At 46.8% G+C, this 21,602-nt stretch overlaps 2 protein-coding genes across 2 annotated transcripts in view; one reads left to right on the top strand and one right to left on the bottom strand.

Annotated features, from left to right (window-relative positions):
- TNFAIP8L3 (TNF alpha induced protein 8 like 3) overlaps positions 1 to 958 on the bottom strand; it is a 40,513-nt gene extending 39,555 nt beyond the window's left edge. The window contains exon 1 of the mRNA XM_082387981.1: positions 821 to 958. Coding sequence (XP_082244107.1) covers positions 821 to 872 — 52 coding nt within the window. The 5' untranslated portion in view covers positions 873 to 958. The remainder of the gene's footprint in view (positions 1 to 820) is intronic.
- Positions 1 to 17,276, top strand: part of AP4E1 (adaptor related protein complex 4 subunit epsilon 1) — a 151,374-nt gene extending 134,098 nt beyond the window's left edge. The window contains exons 23-24 of the mRNA XM_082387901.1: positions 17,040 to 17,094; positions 17,263 to 17,276. Coding sequence (XP_082244027.1) covers positions 17,040 to 17,068 — 29 coding nt within the window. The 3' untranslated portion in view covers positions 17,069 to 17,094; positions 17,263 to 17,276. The remainder of the gene's footprint in view (positions 1 to 17,039; positions 17,095 to 17,262) is intronic.
- Positions 17,277 to 21,602: the final 4,326 nt, after the last annotated feature.

The following is a 21,602-nucleotide window of genomic DNA, read 5'->3' on the forward strand; positions in this document are numbered from 1 at the left end:
GGCAGAGCGGGCTGGTGGAGGGGGGCAGAGCCCGCGGTAAGTCGACCCAAGGCTGTGGGTGGCTTCCTCCTGTTGCTCAGTATCAGGGAGAGGCGGGGGAGGACATTCATTATTTCCTAAGTAAGCATCCACCCGTCGCTTCGATAACTATCGATTGTGAAAAGCTGGCGGCGCCCCTTAAAGGCGAAGCCGGGACCCCGCGCGCCGCCGCCGCGTCTGTCTTCCCGGACCCTCCGTGGGGACCTCCTCCACGCATGCAGGGCAGCGATGGGCCAACGCTTCTGCATCGGCTCATCTAGCAGCTTCGGGAACCGCAACCACGAGCTGTGGTTTGACTCCTGCCCGCCCACCCGCGGGGGCCTTTCCTTCCCAGAGCGTTGTGTCAGGCCCTCGGAGCGGGTCACCTGTTCCGCAGCGTCACTGGCGCCCAGGGTTCGAGGACCCGGCCGGCGCTCGGAAAGTTTTTTCCAAAAGCAGATATGCAGCAACCCTCGCTGCAGCAAAGTACAGGACGCGGATTACCCGAACCCTGCCCCACCCCCACCAGCCCGGCGACCGGAGCCTGCTGCCGGAGTCCCGCAGCGCCGAGAGCCACCCGCAAATGCACCTACTCTCCCTCCAGCGCCCGAGTGCAATGGGGAGAAAGCCCCAAAGCAAACTCACAGCGCAGAGCCATCCCAGTCCCGGCCCGGAAGGGATCGGGCTGCTGGGGATCGGCCTCCCGCCCGGCCGCTCCGAGAAAATACGCGCGATTTCCCGCCCCGGCCTCCCCTCCTCTCTGCCCCAGCCTTCCCGGCTGGGCTGCTGCGACCCCTCGCACCTGCGGCGGTCCCGGGCTCGCCCTCGCTCTGCTCGCCGGAATCCGAATCCATGCTGCCGGCCGGGCGTCCACAGCCGCCCGCCCGTCCGCGGAGCGCACGGGACCGGCCGGCGTCCGGACTCAGGCTGCCGCGTCGCACTCTGGCCGGGCAAGGCGCGGCGGCCGCGGCCAGGGGGCCGCTCGGCAGAGGCTAGCGCCGCCCGCACCCCGTTCCCCGCTCCCCGAGCCCGCCGGCCGGTGCCTGCTTGCCAGGCGAGCGCGGGGCGGAGGGTGGGGCGCGCCGGGAGAGCGCGGGGACGAGGGCGGGGAGGCGCGAGTGGGGAGGAGCAGGAGCGTCCGGCGCCCCGCGGGCTCCAGCCTGGGGTTAAATACCCGGGGGGCGGTGCCGCTCCTCCACCCGCGCCCCCATCGGGCGCCCGGAGCCCTGGACTTGTGGAGCCGGGGGAGGTCGTGCGAGTCGGCGAGGCTGAGCCCCTTCCCTTGGAGGTGGCCAAGTTTGGAGAAGTCTTAAGTGAAAAAGCGCCTCTACCCAAGTAGGAAAAGGGGAGGTTCAGAGTGGGCGTGCTGGGGCTGCCCGGGTTCGAGTGTAACTCCACAGTTCGGAGACCTTGGCCGAGTGACTTAACTTCTCTGTACCTGTTTCCTCACCTGGAAAATGGGGACAGAGTTCCCTTTTGTCCGGGAGGTTGTGAGGGGAGTATATAAATTATGCGTGTGAGGGGCCGAGAGCAGGGCCTGGCACCTAGCGAGGAAGTAAACGACGCGCGGAGGCAACGCTGACGCTGGTGATTCTTCTCCCGGCGCGGGCGGGGGCGGGCAGGTTGGGCAAGCCGCTGTGGAGCAGGTTCCAGGACAGGGAGCCCTCGCTGGCGTGCCACGCAGGACCGCCCTGCTGCCAGTCAAGGAGCCAGGCCACTTCCCGGCCCCGACTCAGGGGTAAGAACGGATTTTAAAACCTTTACTTTGTCTTTAACACAGAGTGCTAAGCTTCCTCAATATCCCCTCCTTCCACTTTCTTAAAAAAAAAAAGAGAGAGAGAGAGAAGCGGCTGTATATTTATTTAGTAATTAAGAGACTAAACTAGGGGGGAAATGCACGGAGCAGTAAGGCCTGAGGGGATCCTTTGTTGTTAATTCGTGATTATCCACGCAGTCTTATTTTCTCCCTGAATTATCAGCTCCAACACTTACATAACCTTAGCCCGGCTTCTCAACATACAAATTGTGGGCAGAGAATACAAACACACTTTATTGACCTGCGCAAAATGAAATTGGGAAAAGTCTACCAAAAAGCGCCGTTTATTGTTTCCTCTGTGCACTCATTTAATCTCTACAACGACCTAGTGAGGAATTTAGGTCGAATGATTTGAAAATGCTTTTTTGGTGGTCAAAAATGGTTGAAAGTTGGCAGTTTCGTAGAATTTAACCTATATTGTTATCTCCATTTTGAGATGTGGAAGCTGTCTCAGAGTAGGTAACTTTCTTGTGGTCTCAGGTCCAGTATGTGGGTGAGTTGGGCCTTGAAATCTAGTCTGATGTCCGGACCTGCTACTGACCGCTAGGCTATAGTGTCACAAGTGTGTTTGGCCTCTTGGCTACCTGAAGTCTACCTCCTTTGGTGAAGGTATGGGCTTCTCAGAGTGCACATACAGCTCTCCTTTGTGTTCTCAGAAAACGTTTTTTGCATGGCCAAACTCATGGACTTTAGCTGGTAAAAGTTGGATGGATTGGAAGGGTGAGAAGAACCCCACGCTAGAAGTGTGATCTTGGGCAAATGGCTTAACCTCCCTCAGTTTCCTCAGGTGATGGCATCTCCTTCATAGGGTGGTGGTAAGGAAGTGAATGAAATAATGAGTGTGGAATCTAGTACCCAATGCCTGGCACACTGTTGATGTTTGATAAATGGAAAGAACGTTCTTAGATCTAATGGGTCCCATTTAGAAAAACAAAATATTTTAAAATCACATTTCTAAGTGAAAAGAAAAAAGTAGCGGCAACATTTGGATAAAAGTTGACACTCGAAAAATAGCTGGGATCATTTAAAAAGTTTGGCATCATAGCTTTGTAGTCTTGAGGAAAAACAACGATGATAGCGTCAGAGAACAGAGCATATTGGATTGAAAAGTCATCCAGCTTCCTCTAAGAAGTTGTTGCCTAGATTCAACAACAGGAAATGTAAAACTTTCTCTGTTCCCTTAGACCTCCTTTCCCGGCACTTGCTGGAAGTGTTTTTTGTTTTTGTTTGTTCGTGTGTTTGTTTTAATGGACAGGTGGTCTGGGTTGAAGACAGAAATACCACTGAGACATCTGTGTATCTCAGAGAAAACAGGGAAGCTCACTACTGGAACTTGATCAACAGTAAACAAAGTACTGGGAGTGCAGTTCACAATACAGATATGCCCATCAGTCATCAGATCTTTACTGAGTACGAAGTACACTTTAGACCAGAGATGAAATTCTGGGGGCAGAGGGAGGGGGAGGGCTAATCAAAGTGCTCCTGAAAGGTCTATGAGGTGAGTCTTTAATAAACAGCACCTATTCATTTGTCTGTCCCTGTGTTCAGTCATAGAATATTTCTGCAAAAGGAGGCAGACGTAGAATGAAAAATTGAATGTGGAATTAAACAATGGAGAAGAGAGATCCAAACTAAATAAGATTTCCATTCCAATTTCCTATGATATGCAATCTGTTGTCATGGGATAGCAAGACAAAGGGAAATGACTGCTGGCACGCACGTGTGTTTAATGAAGAACATTAGTGGAACGTACCTTATCTGTCCTCCCAGTGTGGAAAAATCTGTATAAGAGAAGGAAGCCCTTAAAATAGTATCCTACGGCTGTCACCTCCACGAAAACAGTGAAATCTGAGGTGGTGAATCTCCTTTACAAACCAATCCTAGTATATTTCTTTAAAAGAAAGAAAGAAAGAGAAAGCTCTTAGAAAACAGGAAAGGACTTCCGTAGTTCCTCTGTGTATTTTTAGAAGAATGGCATCGCTTTGCAGACTTGAATCTAGAGTCTGAGGGTTATAAACCGCTTTCCTCAGTGTTTCCACTACATCTTTTCAGCCTGGCTACTCTTCAGACACAAAAATTTCTAACTCTTATTGGTCATTTCTTAGCTTCAGCTAATGAAATCAGTGGCTTTTTAAGGAAATTGTCTGTCTGGTGGGAAAAGCATATTTATTTGTAAGGCGTCAAGAAACAGATCATAAAATAGATCCATTTCTGCTAACACAATAATACTCCTTTGATCCAAGCCAGTGCTATGACTCATCTGCCTGTCTCCTCTTGTGGGATGGAAAGGGAGCTGTCTGTAACCTTCGGCAGGCAGCCGGGAGAAGGGAGGGAGGGAGGTTCCTCTCACAAACCAGGGCTGTGGTTCTACTTCAAAAACCCACAGGGTTCTGGAACTGGTGTGTTTCTGGGCTGAAGTGGCCCTTGGTACTTTGGAATGAGATCTTGGCCAGGATAGCCCCATTTTTAATAACTTGTCTTAAGGTGGGTATTGGCGCCAAGGAAGCTTCTGCCCAGAGCCAAGGTGACCTCCATGGGGCTCTAGGCAAGCTGGACAGGGGAGTCTGAGCTGGCTTCATATCCATCTGGCAGAACAAGATGCTGGGAGACAGCCTTGAAAGAGGGGGCTTTTCCTATTTTTTTTCTCCTGGCTAGCAAAAATAAGTTTTATTGCCCCCCACCTTATTTCAAAAGCAATGCACATCACTGTAGAAAAAAATGGAAAAACTTATAAGCAAAGAAAGAAGAAAATTTAAAAATCCATTCATAATTCTACCAGTTGCAATAACTATTAACATCTTTTGAAAAATTTCCTTGTTTGTGTGTACAGTATTCTGCTTTTGTAAATTGTTTTTCCTTTTAACGATGGTGAACATCATTCCATCTACTCTCTGACAATATGATTTTTAATAGGTGCACAGTATTCTCTTGTATGGGTGTACCGTAAGGTATTTCAGCAGTCCTCTATTGTTGGGCATACCGGTTGTTTCCAATTTTCTGGTAAAATAGACAGCATCAGTGAACATCCTCATGTCCAAATCTTTGCACACATCTTTTTTTTTTTTTTTTAATTTATTTTTGGCTGCGTTGGTTCTTCATTGCTGTGGGCCCTCTCTAGTTGTGGTGAGCGGGGGCTACTCTTCATTGCGGTGCGCGGGCTTCTCATTGCAGTGGCTTCTCTTGTTCTGGAGCACGGGCTCTAGAGCGCAGGCTCAGTAGTTGTGGTGCGCGGGTTCAGTAGTTGTGGCTTGCGGGCTCTAGGGCGCAGGCTCAGTAGTTGTGGCGCACGGGCTTAGTTGCTCCGCGGCATGTAGGATCTTCCCGGACCAGGGCTTGAACCCGTGTCCCTTGCATTGGTAGGTGGATTCTTAACCACTGTGCCACCAGGGAAGCCCTGCACACATCTTTAATCAATGTTTGTGAACCTTCAGCAGTCTCCTTCATTCTTGGGAGAAAGAAACAAGACAGAAGATTATAGCTAACAAAATAATTGCTATATCTATGCTGAGACATTAAGGTTATCAAGAATTTTAACGAGCATGATCCCTCTCGGCAGAGGGGGGGTTAGTTGAATTCATTCTTGAATTTATCAAGCATTGCTTGAGCCCAGAGGGCGTTCCTATAGGTTGAGGAGAGAAATGGAAAACATCCTTCTGCATTTCTTTGTGGGCAGTATGTCCTCTGCAGAGGCCCATCCACATCCAGACACCTGTGGGAGGTAGGGGTGGGAGAGGCTGGCAATGTGGGCATCAGGCTGTTCTCCCAAGCTTTTAGCTTCTGCCCTCATGGGCTGCCTACAGGACAGCTTCCTGAGCAGTGAATGCAGTGATAGTGACTGTAAAGCACTGATTCAGAGGGAGAGGGAAATTGAGAAAGAAGGAAGAGGAAGAGAAAGAGGGAGAAAGAGGAAAACTCCATGGGCCCAATCTCTGTTGTGCTTTGGCTCAGCCTCCTATGGGGTTGTTTGTAAGCCTTTCAAATTGTCTTACAAACAGGACCAGGATCATAGGTTCAGCACCGCTGGGAGTCTCCCCGATTGCCGCATATGGTGTCTTGGGCCCCCTGTGGCCTTCACTCTGGGGGCTGCAGGACGTGACTGTGCTGTATTGGAGCTGTTCTTAAAACCATCCACAGGGCTCGTATGTGGGCACCCTAAGTGACTGTTTTAGCTGTGTGCTATGTCTTCCCATCTTCCTGGATCCTTACACAGCTCTGTGGCGTGGAAACGGTCAATTTATTCCTACTGGGGAGAAGAGGGACTCAAGACCCATGAGGCTCAAGCAGCAACCAGAGTCCTTACAGTTTAGGAAGATAAGAGAGTACTCAAAGACTGGATAGGGGCAATATTGCTCCAGTTTTCAAAAGTAAGAAAGGAGTGGATTTCAGCAATAACAGATTGATGGCCTTTTTGCCACTCTCTAGCAAAAGTCTGAAACAAACAGGTTTATAAACGTTTAAAGAAGAAAGCGGTGATCACCAGCAACCAACATTATCATGTCCCATTAAAATGACCATGTTAACTTTCTTTAAACAGGGTCATTAGGTGTATAAATCAAGATAATTTTATTCAACTTCGAGGCAGCAAGTATTAGTTAAGCATCCTCTGTGCTTCAGGTGCAAAGTGAAGGGAACTGACTGCCACAGATATTACATGTTGTGATTTAAGTAAAGAATTTGATGACGTCTTACATAGAGAATGGACTTGAGGTCACGGGGAGGGGGAAGGGTAAGCTGGGATGAAGTGAAAGAGTAGCATTGACATATATACACTACCAAACGTAATAATAGATAGCTAGTGGGAAGCAGCTGCATAGCACAGGGAGATCAGTGTCCACCTAGAGGGGTGGGTTAGGGAGGGTGGGAGGGAGGCGCAAGAGGGAGGGGTTATGGGGATATAGGTATACATATAGCTGATTCACTTTGTTATACAGCAGAAACTAACACACCATTGTAAAGCAGTTATACTCCAATAAAGATGTTAAAAAAAGAAAAAAAAAGAATTTGAAGTCTTAACATAATTCCCTTGCTGTTAGGTAGATCTAGAACTGGTTGAACAGCCCTACCCAGTGAGCCTTGATTCATGGTTCTGAGTTAACTTGGAGGGAGGTCTCCAGTGGAGTGACACAGAGCTCTGTCTTGGCTCTGGTCTATTCTGTTTTTTGTTTGTTTTTTTTTTTTTTGCTTTTTTTAAATCAGTGCTTTAGAGGATGAATTTGGTTGTGCTTATCAAATGTGTAGCTGCCCTGCTAGGACAGGTCAGGGAAGACTTGGAATCACATGGAAAAGGTATATGGGTCTTGACTGTCCGTGAATTCCACGAGTCCACAGAGAATAACAGCTGCATTGCTACAAGAAGGGCAGGAATAGTCCTCCGTATTTGAGCTGGTATTATGGACACCAGGGGTCTTGTGAACATCTGGTGCCACATTTTAAGGAGACATACCAGGGAGCTCCCAGAGGAGGGGAACCAGAACAGTGAAGGAGGTTTGGAGAATATTCTGTATAAGGAGGTTTGAGTGTCAGGCTTGGGAAAGAAAGTAAACAAGACATGACCAGATGGATGTCCTCAAATGTGTGAATCAAGGCTGATACAGAACTGATAGACAGATGTTATAAGAAAGCAGAATTTGGATCTAGGGCCAGTCTCGGCCTGCTGGTCCTCAGATCCATCTGTGCCCTTTCTCTGCTTTGTATGGAGGAAGGGCTGACCCTTGCAGGCTGCGTTTGCCATCCTGTAAGCTAGGTGCCAGCTGGATCCAGCCAATGTGAGGTACTGGCAGAAGATTGGAGGGCAGGGCAAGGGAGAGCCAGGATATTCTCTTCAACCCTCTATTCCTCAGTTCTGTGATAGTGGCTGCATCTCCTCCATGGCTCCAACTCCTTCCAGATGGACCCACTGTAGTTCCAGCTTCCATCAGGTGACCACTGCTTCTGGGTTCCAGTAACAGCACCTCCTCCCTTGTGTCCCTCCAGCCCAGGGTGACAGTGGCTTCCTGCTGTTGCTAATATCTAGGTTTCCTTACTGTCCTCTGGCTTCTCAGCTTTTCTGTCACCTCTGTAGTTGGTTCCCTGTGTTACTCTTTTGAAAATTATATATTTTCAGAGTTGGGATTAGAACTCAAGGCTCCTGACCCGAGATCAGCACTCTTTTCATTTCATGTTGGCTCTCTCGTCCTGCATATATCTTTATTAACTATCCACTCGTGGATTATATTAATGACTCTTTTGATCTATAGGACGGAAAATTGAGTCTCCTAAATCTTTTTTTTTTAAAATTCTCTTATGATTGTGTGACAACCTAGTTCAATAATGCTTACTCGCTAGTTATTTTACAGAACAAATACTGCTCGCCAAGTGTTACTGGAACCTTTTTTTCCTCCCTTCAAAGCATTTTTTACTTAGAAAAGCTAAATACATGCTCCAATCTGGAATATTCCATTTATGTAAGTCTCTGATTTCATAATGTCTGTGTTGAATCAAGGGCTGTAGAAAAGGGAAGGAATGCTCGAGGTCACTAATCCCATCACTTTAGATACAAAGAAACAGGTTCAGAAAGATGGAGTGGCTTGCCCAACATTAGGGGCAGAAGTGGGGCTAGAACCCAGGTCTCAGGCGTGAGTTCAGGATACTTATCATACCGCCATGCTCCCATAAAGGAGCTCCCGTGATCCTTTATGGGAGCATGGCAGTATGAGTTTACTGTTTACTCTCCTTCACTACATCCGGTTTTCCATCTGCTTCTGCCTTCGGTTCCCAAATCTCTCCCCCAATGCCGATCTTTCCCCTCTTTTCAACTCCTGCTTACCAGGAGTTTTAGTAGCCCATCTCCACTTGGAATGGAATTATCAAAAGCAGGACTTGACCAACCCCTCTTTTTAATTTCTTTATCTCATCAACAACTTCCTTCAGTTCCCTCCCTTTCCCTCCTTTCTCCTCCGCTCCCCTTCTTTTCTGGATTTTCAGACTTTCCATTCTTCTCTCTTCTCAAGCCAACATTTTCTTTCCCACCAAGTCTTCTCTTGGCATTGTCCTTTAATTGGTCCCTCTCTTTTGTGTTCAAAGCCAATCTGCCCAATTGAAGCCATCAACACTTCCAAGGGAGGAATCTTTCAAACACTGGATCTGATTCCTGGTTGCTATAAACCTTTGATCATTCTCTGAGGAAAGCCATAAATTAATGTCATCTCTTGGCAGGACTCCTGGGACTATCCAGATTACTTCCCTGGCCTCTTGATTGTGGATGTGATCATCTTAACACCTCAAACACTATGGCATAGATGGGAAATCCTCCCATAGCCAAGAATATAACATTTATTTTAGGTCAAACCATTAACACGTATCATCCCATGGGAATTTCCAGTGTTTCAACAATTTTCTCTTTTGGCTGTTGGTATCAATCTTAGCTGGTGTTTAACTCTTTCCAAATTTGTGTTATCTAGACATTCATGAGTGGTTAGATTTATTGAAGCTCTTTCAGGATAACGTCATTACAATATAATATTTGAGTCACAATGACCTTGTTCAAATGAACTAATCCTACGCCCAGACAGACACATTGACACCATATTTCCAGTTGGCTTAATTATATTCTTCTATCCTTCCAAATTTTGTGTTACTTTCTTCCAACGTGGATTTTGTCAAGTCACATACTTAAGAATCCAAGAACTCAGTTCACCCTTCACATTCCTGTAGCTCACACTTTCATTTCTCTTGATGAAGTTGATAAGTCCAAGGATCAACTATTGGATTTCTGTCCCAGAAAACAAGTGTGGGGGACACCCGCCTCCTTCCTTAGTCCAGGTGATAGTGCTGCAAGAGTTAGCAGGAATGGGGAGTGGCCCAGAGGAAAGAGGGCAGCCTTGGACACCAGGATCTGAACTGCATCATGTTCTCCTCTCCTAGATAGAGTGGAGGGTGGGTCAGAGCAATGCTAACTCTCAGTTCCAAATAATCACATCGTTCCAAAATCTCCATAGTTACCCAAGGTGCCAACAGCCTCCCAGTTCCCCAGACTTGTAGCCTTCATATTCTGTGATTTTTTTGGGTCTTACTTCCACTTTGGCGTTCACCGTTCTATCAAATTCTAATGCTATTTCTTATACAAGTTTCTTGATTTTACCCTTTCCTTTCCAAATCCACAGTCTCCCTCCTCCCAGCTCTTCACCCGTATCTTGATTGCTGCAGCAGCACTTCTCCAGCATTGCCCAAATCTCCCTACACCCAAGCCAGAGCTCAGGCTCCCTCAACCATCACTCTTCTTCATCTGAGAGCTTGTGTCTTTACCATCCTTCTCTGTTCCCTATGCACAGGAGAGCCTTGACTATGTATCAAAACAGTGATGGGTTTTCCCAGTCCATCCCATTTCAGTCTCTCCCTGCTTCCTGCCTTAATTTCTCTGGCTCTCTGTTTGCTGCAGCTCCATCCCTGATGTGTGGGCTCCTCCCACTGCCTTCCCCTAGCACAAGGCCTGTCTCCTTCCTGCCAGCCTGGATGCTGTGCTGTGATAGTTGGAGGTTTTGACTCTCTGGCTTGGCCTCAGGCCCTTGTCCCCAGAATTATCCTCTAGGGAACTTTGGGTCAGCATGCCCTGGTGTTCCTGGAACGCACATCTTCTTCTTGGCTTTGCCTCTGGACCACTAAGTGTTGGGTAATTTCTGGCATGTTGGAGTGAAGACACCTGGATTTTTGTCCTGGCTGTTCATGAACTCAATGTGTGAGTTTAAATAAGTCAGGGCTGCGTGCCCCAGCCCTCTTCAGATGCCAGTCCTGAGGACCTTCAGCTTGTCATCCTGCATGCCTTGAACATATCCCGCACTTCCCTGCTAATGCCTGAGCCTGTCCTGACCAATTCCCTTTCCCCCCACAAGATGAGGAGGGGGATGAGTCTTGTTTGTAACCCGGCATTCAGCATACCCTGGGTCCCTGCTTATTCACTGACCCCCAGTTTCTCCCTTGGATCTGTCCCACAGACTGTATAAACCAATGTGCTTTGGTCTTGCCTCAGTTTCCCCATTTGCACTCATGTGTTCTTCTTGGGGTGGTGGCCCCACCTTCGACACCAACTCTGAGGTCTGGCCATTTCCTATTACTTGAGGTAGCACGAGCAAGGAAATTTTCACCTCTAGAGAGTTTGCCCAGTACAAGCTACTCTTTGTAGACTCTTACTTTGCTTCAGAAATTAATTTGGTTGGATATTTTTGAATGGCCAGAATTTTTTTTTTGATTATCAGTTGTCTTACAGCACCTTTTAAGAATATAACCAAGAACCAGGAGAAGTCAGAAAGTAAAAACCCTTGAGCTATCAGAAAAGTAAAAGCTATCTTTTAGTCAGAGGAGAGTCCCTTAGACTCTCACTCATAGTCTAGCTTTTCAAATTCTGTCAGGTGTGAGGACAAGAGGGAGGGGTGGAGCAGCCACTCCAGGCAGCACTGGAGCCAGAGTGGAGGAGCTTCTGTCCTCGCCCACATCCCCGGGGTACTCACCTTCCCCTGTGTCCTGGTGGCTTCTCAACTGCGAACACCTGCAGGCTTCTGGGAGTGCCGGGGAGCTAATGGCAGCAGCCTTCAAAGAATGGTGGACAGAATTTGGGAATAAAATCTAGGTTTCCACCCCTTGTGTGGGACAGCTCTACACAGTCTTGTAGAGGCTCCAGCTGCCCACAAGGGTAAGTAAGTTCCACCTGTAATCTGTGCACCTGTATGGGCTGCTTTCCCTTTCCTGTCACTCTCCCAACCCCCTGCTGGAGCTTCCTGGAATTACCACCCTAACAAAAAACTTGTTAAATCCTTAAATCCTTATCTCAGGGTCCATGTCTCAGGAAGCTATCCTAAATCACATGTCAAGCAAAAAGGCCGAGACATGATGGAAAGAGAAAATAGAAGAACGTTGAAAAGGCAGAGACAAGAACTAAAGTATCGGGGCCCTGGGCTCATCTAGCAGGGCCCATTGGGATGAGGGTATGTGACATAATTATTGCCACACTGAGGGCTATAGTGGTGATCTGGGGATAGTGTATTCTCTGCTGGAGGCCTGGGAAATAAGTACAACATTTTAGAAAGGTTTCTGCCTGAAGGAGTAAAAATAGGTTGGGACGCTGAAAGGAATAATTCACTGGCTCTCTAGAAGCTTGAGTTTCTTGGATGCCCCTTTCCCTGATAGCTAGGATTTAACTGGGTTTTCAGTTGAGCTAAAATTATTGCTTTCAAGCTTCAAAGCTCCTGGTTCCCACAGTTTGATTCTTTGAGATTTGTATTCTTCATGTTTTTCACAGTGTTCGGTTTTATCCCTTCTCATCTCCTGTTTGCATAATGGAGTTCTCTTTTTAAAGTCTGCCTTCCCACAGAAGCCCCTTTCCCTCCTTGGTCATTCCAACTGCCCTTCTTGTGCACCATTATCTCATTCTTGGGGTATAGGGATCGTCTTTGTGTTCAGTATTCCAAGGGCCAGTGTACTGAGATTTGTACTTCTGTTTTGTTTCCAATCCAAATTGATTATTTTTTTGCAGTTTTCATCCAGATGTTTGATATCATGTAAACACAGCTTGAAAGTGTTCCTGAACTGCTTACAGATGTACACTAGTGAAATCCTTTCCAAATTATATATAATGATGCTCTATTTATATCTGTGTCATAGTCTCTGGCTTGAGTTTTAGCTATAAGACTAAATTGGAAAGAAAGTGAAAAATTCACATGTGTGGGTGATTTGTCTACTTGATTAAAGATTTTGGATATTTGGAAATATTCAGGAATTGACATCATTTTCCACTGAATGCTGGCATATCTGTAGCCATGGTGTTCTGAACTGGATGTTTGTGCCCCCATTCGTATGTTGACGCCCTAAGCCCCAGTGTGATGGTATTTGGAGATGAGTTCTTTGGGAGGTGATTAGGGTTAGATGAGGTCATAAAGGTGGGGCCCTTATAATGGGATGAGCGTCCTTGTAGGAAGAGATACCAGAGAGCTTTCCCTCTCTCTCTGTTTCTCTCTCCCCACCACCTCTTTCTCTCCCTGTGCTCACATAAGGAAGGGGTCATGTGAACACATAGTGAGAAGGTGGCCATCTGCAACCCAAGAAGAGAACTCTCACCAGAACCTGACCATGCTGGCACTTTGATCATAGACTTCTGGCCTCCAGACCTGTGAGTAAATAGAATTTCTGTTGTTTAAGCACCCAGTCTATGGTATTTTGTTATGGGGCCTGAGCAGAATAATACATATGGGGACCCAGATCTGTTGATCCCTTTAGTGTATGGTCACTGTGACTCTCAAACCTGCTCTATACAATTTAGACCAAGCCGAGACCTCCTTGCTTGGTGTTTGGCATCAGAAAGACACCCTCTAAGCCCTTAATCCTAGATCTACTTAATTCTTATCAAAGGCTTGGCTGCAGATACAGTATTTATGGGTGATTGCATAAAGGATATTATAGCATATTGTATTTTTTAAAGATGGCAGCAACAATATCTCCCATCCACATACTTTTCTGCAATGTGACCTTGACAGGTCTCCTACCAAGAAGTGGGGTCTTTGTCCTCTCCCCAAAATCTGGGCGGGCCTGTGACTTGTTTGTAACCAACTGAATGCAGTGAAAGGGACTTTGTATACTTCTGAGGTAGGCAAGAAGTATGCAAAGTATATAGCTTCTGTCTGGCTCTCTGGGACACTCACCTTCAGAGCCCTGAACTGGCATGTAAGAATTCCAGCTATGTTGAGGACTCCATGCAAGGAAGCGTTGGCCATGTGAAGAGGCCATGTGTGAGCCCTCCTGTTCCAGCCAACAGCCAAATCAACCACCAGACATGTAAGTGAAGATGCCTCCATCTGCCAGCTTTTGAGTTGCCACTAGGTGAGTCCCCAACATTGTGGAGCAGAAACAAGCTGTGTTGTAGCCTGCCCAAATTTCTGGCCCACAAAATTGTAAGCAAAATAAAATATTTTTAAGTCATCTTAAAAATTTAAGTCATAATTTTGTTATGCATCTACAGTAACTGAAAGAGATACGCATTTCATTTGATTCCTGTGAGTAAAATCCCATCTGTGGATCAAGCCAGACCAACAGAAACCCACCTTGTTTGGATCATTGAGTAGCCCTCAGGTGTGGTGCCCTGATTTGTACCATCAGGCAGGATCAGAGGCAGCTGTTCTGTAGAGATACTGTTGAGGATGGGACAGAGTTCACTTAGAGCTTAGTGCAGGAAAAATTGTGTTTACTGGAAGCAATTGGTATCTTGCAAACACTATGCATCTTATTATTGCTCAGCTTTCCCTCTTTGCTTTGGCTTCTAGGAAGCTCAGGACTAACTCTGTGACCAACCTGTAACAACTAATCTTATCTCTTTGTATCCTGCTATATCTATTTTTGTTAGCCCCTCAAAATACTTTTGGAACAAGGTGGGGTATAAATGGATTAACGTGGGAATGAATGCCCCTCAAATCACTCTAGTATTTGAGAGTGTTATTAGATTGAGCTAGTGTAGATTGAGCTAGTTCCAACATATAGCTTTATTATAACTTTATTAAAAACTAAACATATCTTACATATCAAACATATCTAAAACAAAAATACAAGAAGCTAAAAGGGGCCATCTAGACCACAAGTTAAAAGAAATAATAATCCACTACAGAGTAATATAACATCATTTAGTAAGCTAAACAGTGAGGCATTTCGACAGGGAAAGTATATTTATTGAGCATCCACTAGCTCCCAGGCATTTTCTAGATCCTTTACTTACATAAGTGCATTTAATCATGTTTAATCCTGATAGCGCCATGAACATAAGGTTATCTTATGTTGCAAATGAAAAAACTGAGGCTCAGAGAGGTTAATAAACTTGTCCCAGTCACACAGCTAAGTGAGAGAGCTAAGGTTCAGACTCCATGCCCTTTCCAGTTATGGTGGGATTGATGACAGCTTTGAGGTGCACATAAGTTAGAATACTTCTCCGGGCATAAATCAAACACTGTTCAAGTGCAGATGAATCTCTTTCGTGGGGATGGGGCTTTGTTGCAACTTGTCATGGTGGAGGAGGGATCCAGGGCCCTGGGGTGCAGCAGGCAGGGAAGGCTGAGGTGCTGCAGGAGAGGAAGCAGTGACATGCCCCCAAGGGACAGCCTCTTACACAGTCCCCACTTTCTGAGCCCACACTTTCAGAATGGGTGTTTTGTTTTCTTTTTCCCCTTCCATGTTATCACCACCACACCCCACCCTCCACAGGAGAATATCATTACTTCTTCAAGGAGGTTCCCTGGAAAACCTCTCAGATGTTGGCCACACCTGTGGGTGAGGTTTCTGTCACACGCACCAGTGTGAGAGCCTGCTTGTTTCTGGGCACTGTCACATAGAGAGGCATTTGCCATTTCTCCTCACATATGGATGGACCCTGAAGAAATGTGTTCTTGGTACCGAAATAATTCCTCTCAATGGATTCAGCCACGAGATCAGGCAAGCGTCGTGACCATGGGCTTCTGGGTGGGTCCTGGACCTTCGTGCATTTTGCGTCAAGAATTGTTCAGTAATGATACCCTGCTTGCTGCGTCCTTTGCCAGCCAGTGATTTTAACCACCAGAGAAAAGTAAGCCCGGCCTGTGGGCAAGAACTCCATCCAAGCCCTAGCCACATGCTGTCATTTATCTGGGTAATGCCATGGAAACTATGACTTAAATTCTCTCATCTCTTTAGTGGCGTGTCTGCATAAATGACCCTTTGGTTGCTATTGGAGTTAACCTTTAAGTAGGCATGAGGTGACATGCATTTGGGGGAGCCAAGTAACTAGACACCTTCTCCCCTGCTGGCCATGGTGCCTGAAGTCCCACCATCAGGGATTCAGGCCACTGAATCAAGAGGAAGCTTTCAGTGTACAAGAGCCTCTCTATAAAAACGTCCCTGGATGAATACTTGAAGCAGGTATAGGGAAGCCCCAAGCTGAGCTGCTGCCTTCGCTATGCTCAGCGCCTCCTCCCTGTTCCCAAGGCACCAGTAACTGGTACATACGACATTCATTAGGCCATATGTACTCAATCCTGGTCAGTTCTGGAGCCAATTCAGTATGTTAGTGACCTTTACCTACCAGCAGATGGGGATTGGCAGTTCACCCACTCATTCATTCATTCATCCAGTTTTTATTGAGCAGCTACATGCTCAGGTGTTAGACATTTGACTGGACTCTGGGGATACTGGAGTGAGCACGGTCCCTGCCATCATGGGGCATTCATTATGGTATAGGAGGTAGACAAGTTCACCAATAAATGTGTCATGGGTCAGATGGCAATGAGCGCTGTGAAGAAAATAAGGGGCCAGAGCGTGATAGGAATGGGGAAAGATGTGTGTGATATTTCAAATGGGCAGACAGCAAAGTTCTCTTGGTTGAAGTGACAATTGGACAGAAGCTGTATACAGTGAACCAGCTAGTGAGCTAGCGACATGGGGAAGGGCATCCCAGGCAGAGGGGCACAGGGTGTGCTGGAGGACCATCAAGGAGACTGGAGGCTGGGGGAGGCGTGGGGAGTTGGTCAGTGAGGAGGACAGAGAGGGAGGTGGGCAGGAGCATTTACTCCTCATTCCTTGTCCGAGTGCCTAGAAGGCTTGGGGTAAACCCTGGTAGACAGCACTCGCCAAGCTGCAGCCTCTCTCCCAGAGAGCCAGGGAGCTTCATCCAGAGCTCCAGTTTACCTGGAGGAGGCCTTAGAAACTTCCTGCCAATTCCCCTGGGAATTGGGGAATTCAATTCCCCAGTTGAATTGGGGAACTGTAACCCCACCCCTCCCCTCTGCATTGGCAAGTACCATCCCTCTGCAGGCTCCTGTACCCTACCCCCACCATGGTCCCTACAACCTTCACTTGGCCACCCCCTATTCCCCCACCCCTGAAACCAGGGTGGGAGCAGGCCACCTTGCAGGTTGGTTCTTCTTAACCCCAGCCCTGCCTCGTATAGGCTTCTGTGCCACCCACTATGTTCCTAGCCAGTCCTGCCACCCCATTTCTGAGGCTGGCCTGTTGGCACAGAATCACTGCTGGGGAAAAGAGCTATGAGAGGACTTGCGGACAAACACCTTCCACATTGTGATTTTGTCCAAGGCTCACCCTGGGTAAGCCTCGCCTACCCTTGGAAAATTCACTGAGTGCTTGGTGTGTGCTAGGCACTGTGCTTTACATGTGTCAAGATTTCCCGATGAGATAGGTATTACTAAATTTTATCCCCATTTTACAGATGAGAAAATGGAGGCTCAGAAAGGCTAAATCATTTGCTGAAGGTCACACAGCTGGTAAGTGGTGAAGTTTTGGTTGAAACCCAAATCAAGCATTAAAAACAATAAGAGTTGAATGTATTCAGAAAGAGGTTTTGAATTGAGAATTGTAGCAGGGATAGTTCTGCAGCTCCAGGCATGGAGGAGCTGATCCATATATCTTGCCCACACTGTTTGCCCACCAAGAATGAAGATCCTGGAAACTCTCCTGCCATTCCTCACCAGTGATGGCTCTGCTATGCCAGTATCCAAAACGATGCTGCCCCTCTGGCCTGGAGTTCCCTGATTGCAAAGAGAAAAATGTCTGCATTTGTAGTACTTCCCCTGATGCATAAATGTTCTTTTTCCTGGCCCTAATGCCTGGCCTCTTACATCAAGCATTCGCCTTCTGGGTACCAAGGATTGGGAACACAAAGCTAATTATGGCTCGGTCCCTGCTGTCACGGGCACCCCAAAGAGAGGACCTTTTGAGATGGCTGCCTCCTGTCCCTGTTTTCCTGAGGAAAAGCCCACGCTGCTGCCTTTCCCCACAATTCCATTCAGATCTGTATGTTCTTATTGAGCACCTATTACCTGTGAGGTTTGGTCTTGTGCCTGCTTAGTGAGAAATGAGACCCTCTCAATCTTAGGTAGCTAGATTGGGGGTGGGGGGAGAAGTAGGGTACATGGAAGACAATTACCCAAAAAACTCTACTAGTAGGCAGAACAGAGCCTTCTTCTTGCTTACCTGTATGCTTAAAAACAAAACAAAATAAAAATTAAAGACAATGTTATTTCAACAAAATGAGCCTGAAATGAAAATGTACATGATATGAAAATTTTTTCATAGAACATTCAAACTGCAAATTATTTTTCAGTAAACTGTTTTGTTTTTTTTTTGAAAACTTCCACATTTACCTCACATTGTTTTTTGAGAGATTTTCAGGAGATTCTGAAGCTTCTGTGCAATTGTTTAAGTCTGTTTTCATTCAGTCTCCAGATGTAAAAATCGTAGGGAAAGTCGACCCCCTATTTCTCGGAGTAATGGCAAAAACATAGAATTGTACACAATTTCCCTTGGTTCATTTAGAGACATCTCAGTATAATTTGTTTTCTGTTGCTGTTTCATTAGGGTCTCCCCACTTCCACAGGGATTGCTGGTGAGGCTCCTGACCAGCCGGAGAGGGTCTGGTCGTCCCCAGGGGTGCTTCGGGGAGATAATTTCTTCAGGTGGCACCTTGGGGCACAAGGGAGGAGTAAGCTGCTGGCAGGGAGTGTGATTTGGAAGGTGCCAAAATCCTCCCTGCCACCAAGTGTGGCCCCAATAACCTGCCGCAGTACCCAAAATTCCACTAATAAGGGTTTATTCCCTCTGGTGATATTTGCAAACTTTTTTTGAGGGGATGATGGTAATACAATGGAGCTCTTTTCTGCTGCCAATGAACCCTTGTACCAAAGGCCTGGATGTACAGAACTCAGTTGTGAATTAGGGAGCTCCTTCTCTTTGCATTCTAGACATCATTAGGCATCCTCCCCCACCATCATCCTACCTATTTCCACAGCTTGATGAAGCCCTGGGTGTGATGGTCTTGTGGTCCCCTCAGCTTCTGGCTCCTGCATCCTGTTTTCTCTCTCATCTACCCTGATGTGGCAATCAGCCACACTCTAGTTTCCGTGGGACACCTATCATGGCAAGCATTTTGTGAGGTTTGCAGACGTCCCTGAAGATTTTGAGGAGACCAAAGGAGAGTTCAGTCTTCTGTCAGGCTCACCTCTTTGTCCTCTGTCTTCTCTCACACCCTGAGTCTTCTGGGGCTCCGAAATCTTCTCTTTGTACTTAAAACTACACACTGGTGGCCCCAGCTGGACCTGGCCCCAGTGAATCCTCCCCACACCCCACTGAACATGTTCCTTCTTCTGCCTCCTGTCTTCCTGCTGCTCAAGCAGGAGATCAGAGTCATCCTTTCTTCTCCTCCCTCTCTGTTTCCCATGTCCAGATACCAAGTTCTGTCTACCCTAAATATCCCCATTTCTCCAGACTGGATAGAATCCGGGGGTGGGGGACTTTGGGAATAATCTGCTGGTGGAAGGGGGTGGAACTGGGGGCTTGTTTCCTAGCTACAGGTGCAGAGCCAACACCCTGTTTTAACTTGGAGTATCTGTTTACTTGGGGTGACTTCTGGAGGTGAGCTGATGAGATGATGGGCCATGGCTAAAGTCTTCCACCCCGTCCACCACCACAGTTACTTCTCTCAAGCCCCACCCCACCGTCCCCACTGTAAGACACAGGACAGCTGCACGGCTTCCCGCCCGGGCTCCCGGTCCCTCTGCCCCTTCTGGTCCATTCTCCACACGGCCTTCAAGACTGGCTTCCTGGAAGTTGAAGTCAGTCTGGTTGTTCCTCTGCTTAGTGGTCCTCACTGCCCTTCAGTTAAAGACCCAAATCCTTTACACGATCTGGAGGGCCCACCCCAATCTGGGCCCACCTCTCCAGCACTGCTCTCACCTCTCCCAAGTCCTTGCTCTTCATTCTAGCCTCACACACCTGTTTTCAGTGCACTGCGTGCACTCATGGTATTCGCATAGGCTACTCCATCTGCCTGTAACACTCTCCATCCCCATCACCTGGTGAAGCCCTCTGTATCTCAGCTTAACCTCCCAGTTAGACATCACTACCTCTGGGATGAGTCCCTCAAGTCATAGGCTACCTTATAGGGTGCCAGCCTAGGGACTTTTTTTTGCTGCAGATAATAATAATATAGTCACCTAGATTGAGGGCTTCCCTTGCTGACAGAATGTGGCAGCCCTGCTGTCCTGAAAAGCCAACCTGCTCAAGGTTGTACCCCCAGTATCTGGTACAAGTTTGCCACATAGTAGGTGCCCAGTAAATATGTGCTGAATGAATGAATGAATGAACAGAGTGCCAAAGGGATGTTTCCATATGAAAATAGATCTCATGATGTTTCTACTGGAACAGAGACAACAGGCAGGGGTGGGAGGCTGTGCATGGGCATTAACCTGAGGTTGCTGTGAGACATTGTTGGAGGATTAGAAATAATGTGTGTAAAGCACAGAGCACAGCACTTGGGACTCAGTAAACTTTCACTGAAGGACAATTTCCATTCCCTTTTGTCCCCTTGTATCCATTCCTGCAAACCCCAACCTCCAACAACAGATTGAATTAGAGGCAACAAGCCGAGTTCAGAGAAGCAGGTTTCTGCGCCTGGGAAGGAGAACTTTCTAACAGAGAATTCTGGAAACGGAATGGGATCCTGGTGACATCCCCTCCTCGTAATCATATAATGTTGAAACAGAGGCATCATATACCAGATATGTGGGTAGGGGGTGGGCCAGATGTCTTTTAGGTTTCCCTCCCTCCCCAAGAAGCTCTGATTCTATTATGTCATTACAAAAATTCTTTTGTTGCCTTGATTTAAAATAGGTATGGAGATGCTGCAAATTCAAATATAAGAGAAATCTCAGGAAAATTATGTTACTAGGAAACCAAAAAGGTTTGGCATTCTTTCAAGAGAATTTCTATTCTGCCACCATATATTGTTCCTGAGGTCTTGCCAAGCCAAATTCTTTCTCTGTGGCTAGTCTTCTTTGGGCTGGACTCTCTCCCACAATGAGCCTTGGCCACTGAGCACCAAAAGCCACTTGTTGGCTACTGCCTTTCCTGCTTTTAGGTATTAAGGCAGAAAGCAGAGTTTTCAAGCATACTTCTTATGCCAAGCATGAATGTGGATTTATTCTGGACATTTTGGGCTCTGTTAATAAAAGATACAAGACGTCTAGGTCAGGGTTTCTCAACCTTGGCACTATGATATTTTAGGCCAGATAGTTCTCTGTTGCAGGGAACTACCCTGTGCATTATATGATGTTTTAGCAGCATCCTTGTCTTCTACCAACTAGATTCCATTAGTACCTCCTAGCTGTGACAGCCCCACATTTCTCCAGATATTGTCAAATGTCCCCTGGGGGAGCAAAATCACCAGTGGTTGAGAACCACTGGTCTTAATAAAGACTGGAAGTAAGTCAGTCATCTAGATGTTTTGTTGATCTAGGTAACTAACACATTGAACCTGAAATCCAGTTTGTCTGACCTCAAAACCTGGGCTTAGGAGGCAGGACCTCAGTGTGATTAAGATCCAGGATCCATTAGCCAAAAGACCTGGATTCAAATCCTGACCCTCTTACCTCCAAGTTATTAACCTCTGTAAGCTTTAGTTTCTTCATCTGTGAAATGAGGCAATGATAGTAAAATATTTACCCTGCTGGGTCGTCAAGAGGATTGAATGAGGTAATGTTTGCAAAGTGCTTATCACCTTATCTGACACTTAATAAGGCTGCAATCCATGTAGCCTATTATTGTGACAAAACTCCCCAGGCTGAAAAAGATTATCTATTCTTTGGCAGATATCTTAAAAACCTGTATGCATTCTGCATTAGGCAGCAAAGGCTAAGTGCAATAACAAATAACCCTGAAGTTTAAGTGGCTAAACACAATAAAAACGTATTTCTCACCCACCCAATAGTCCATCACT

Source organism: Balaenoptera borealis, assembly GCF_965194805.1.
Source record: "Balaenoptera borealis genome assembly, chromosome: 3".
Classification (NCBI taxonomy): Eukaryota; Metazoa; Chordata; class Mammalia; order Artiodactyla; family Balaenopteridae; genus Balaenoptera; species Balaenoptera borealis.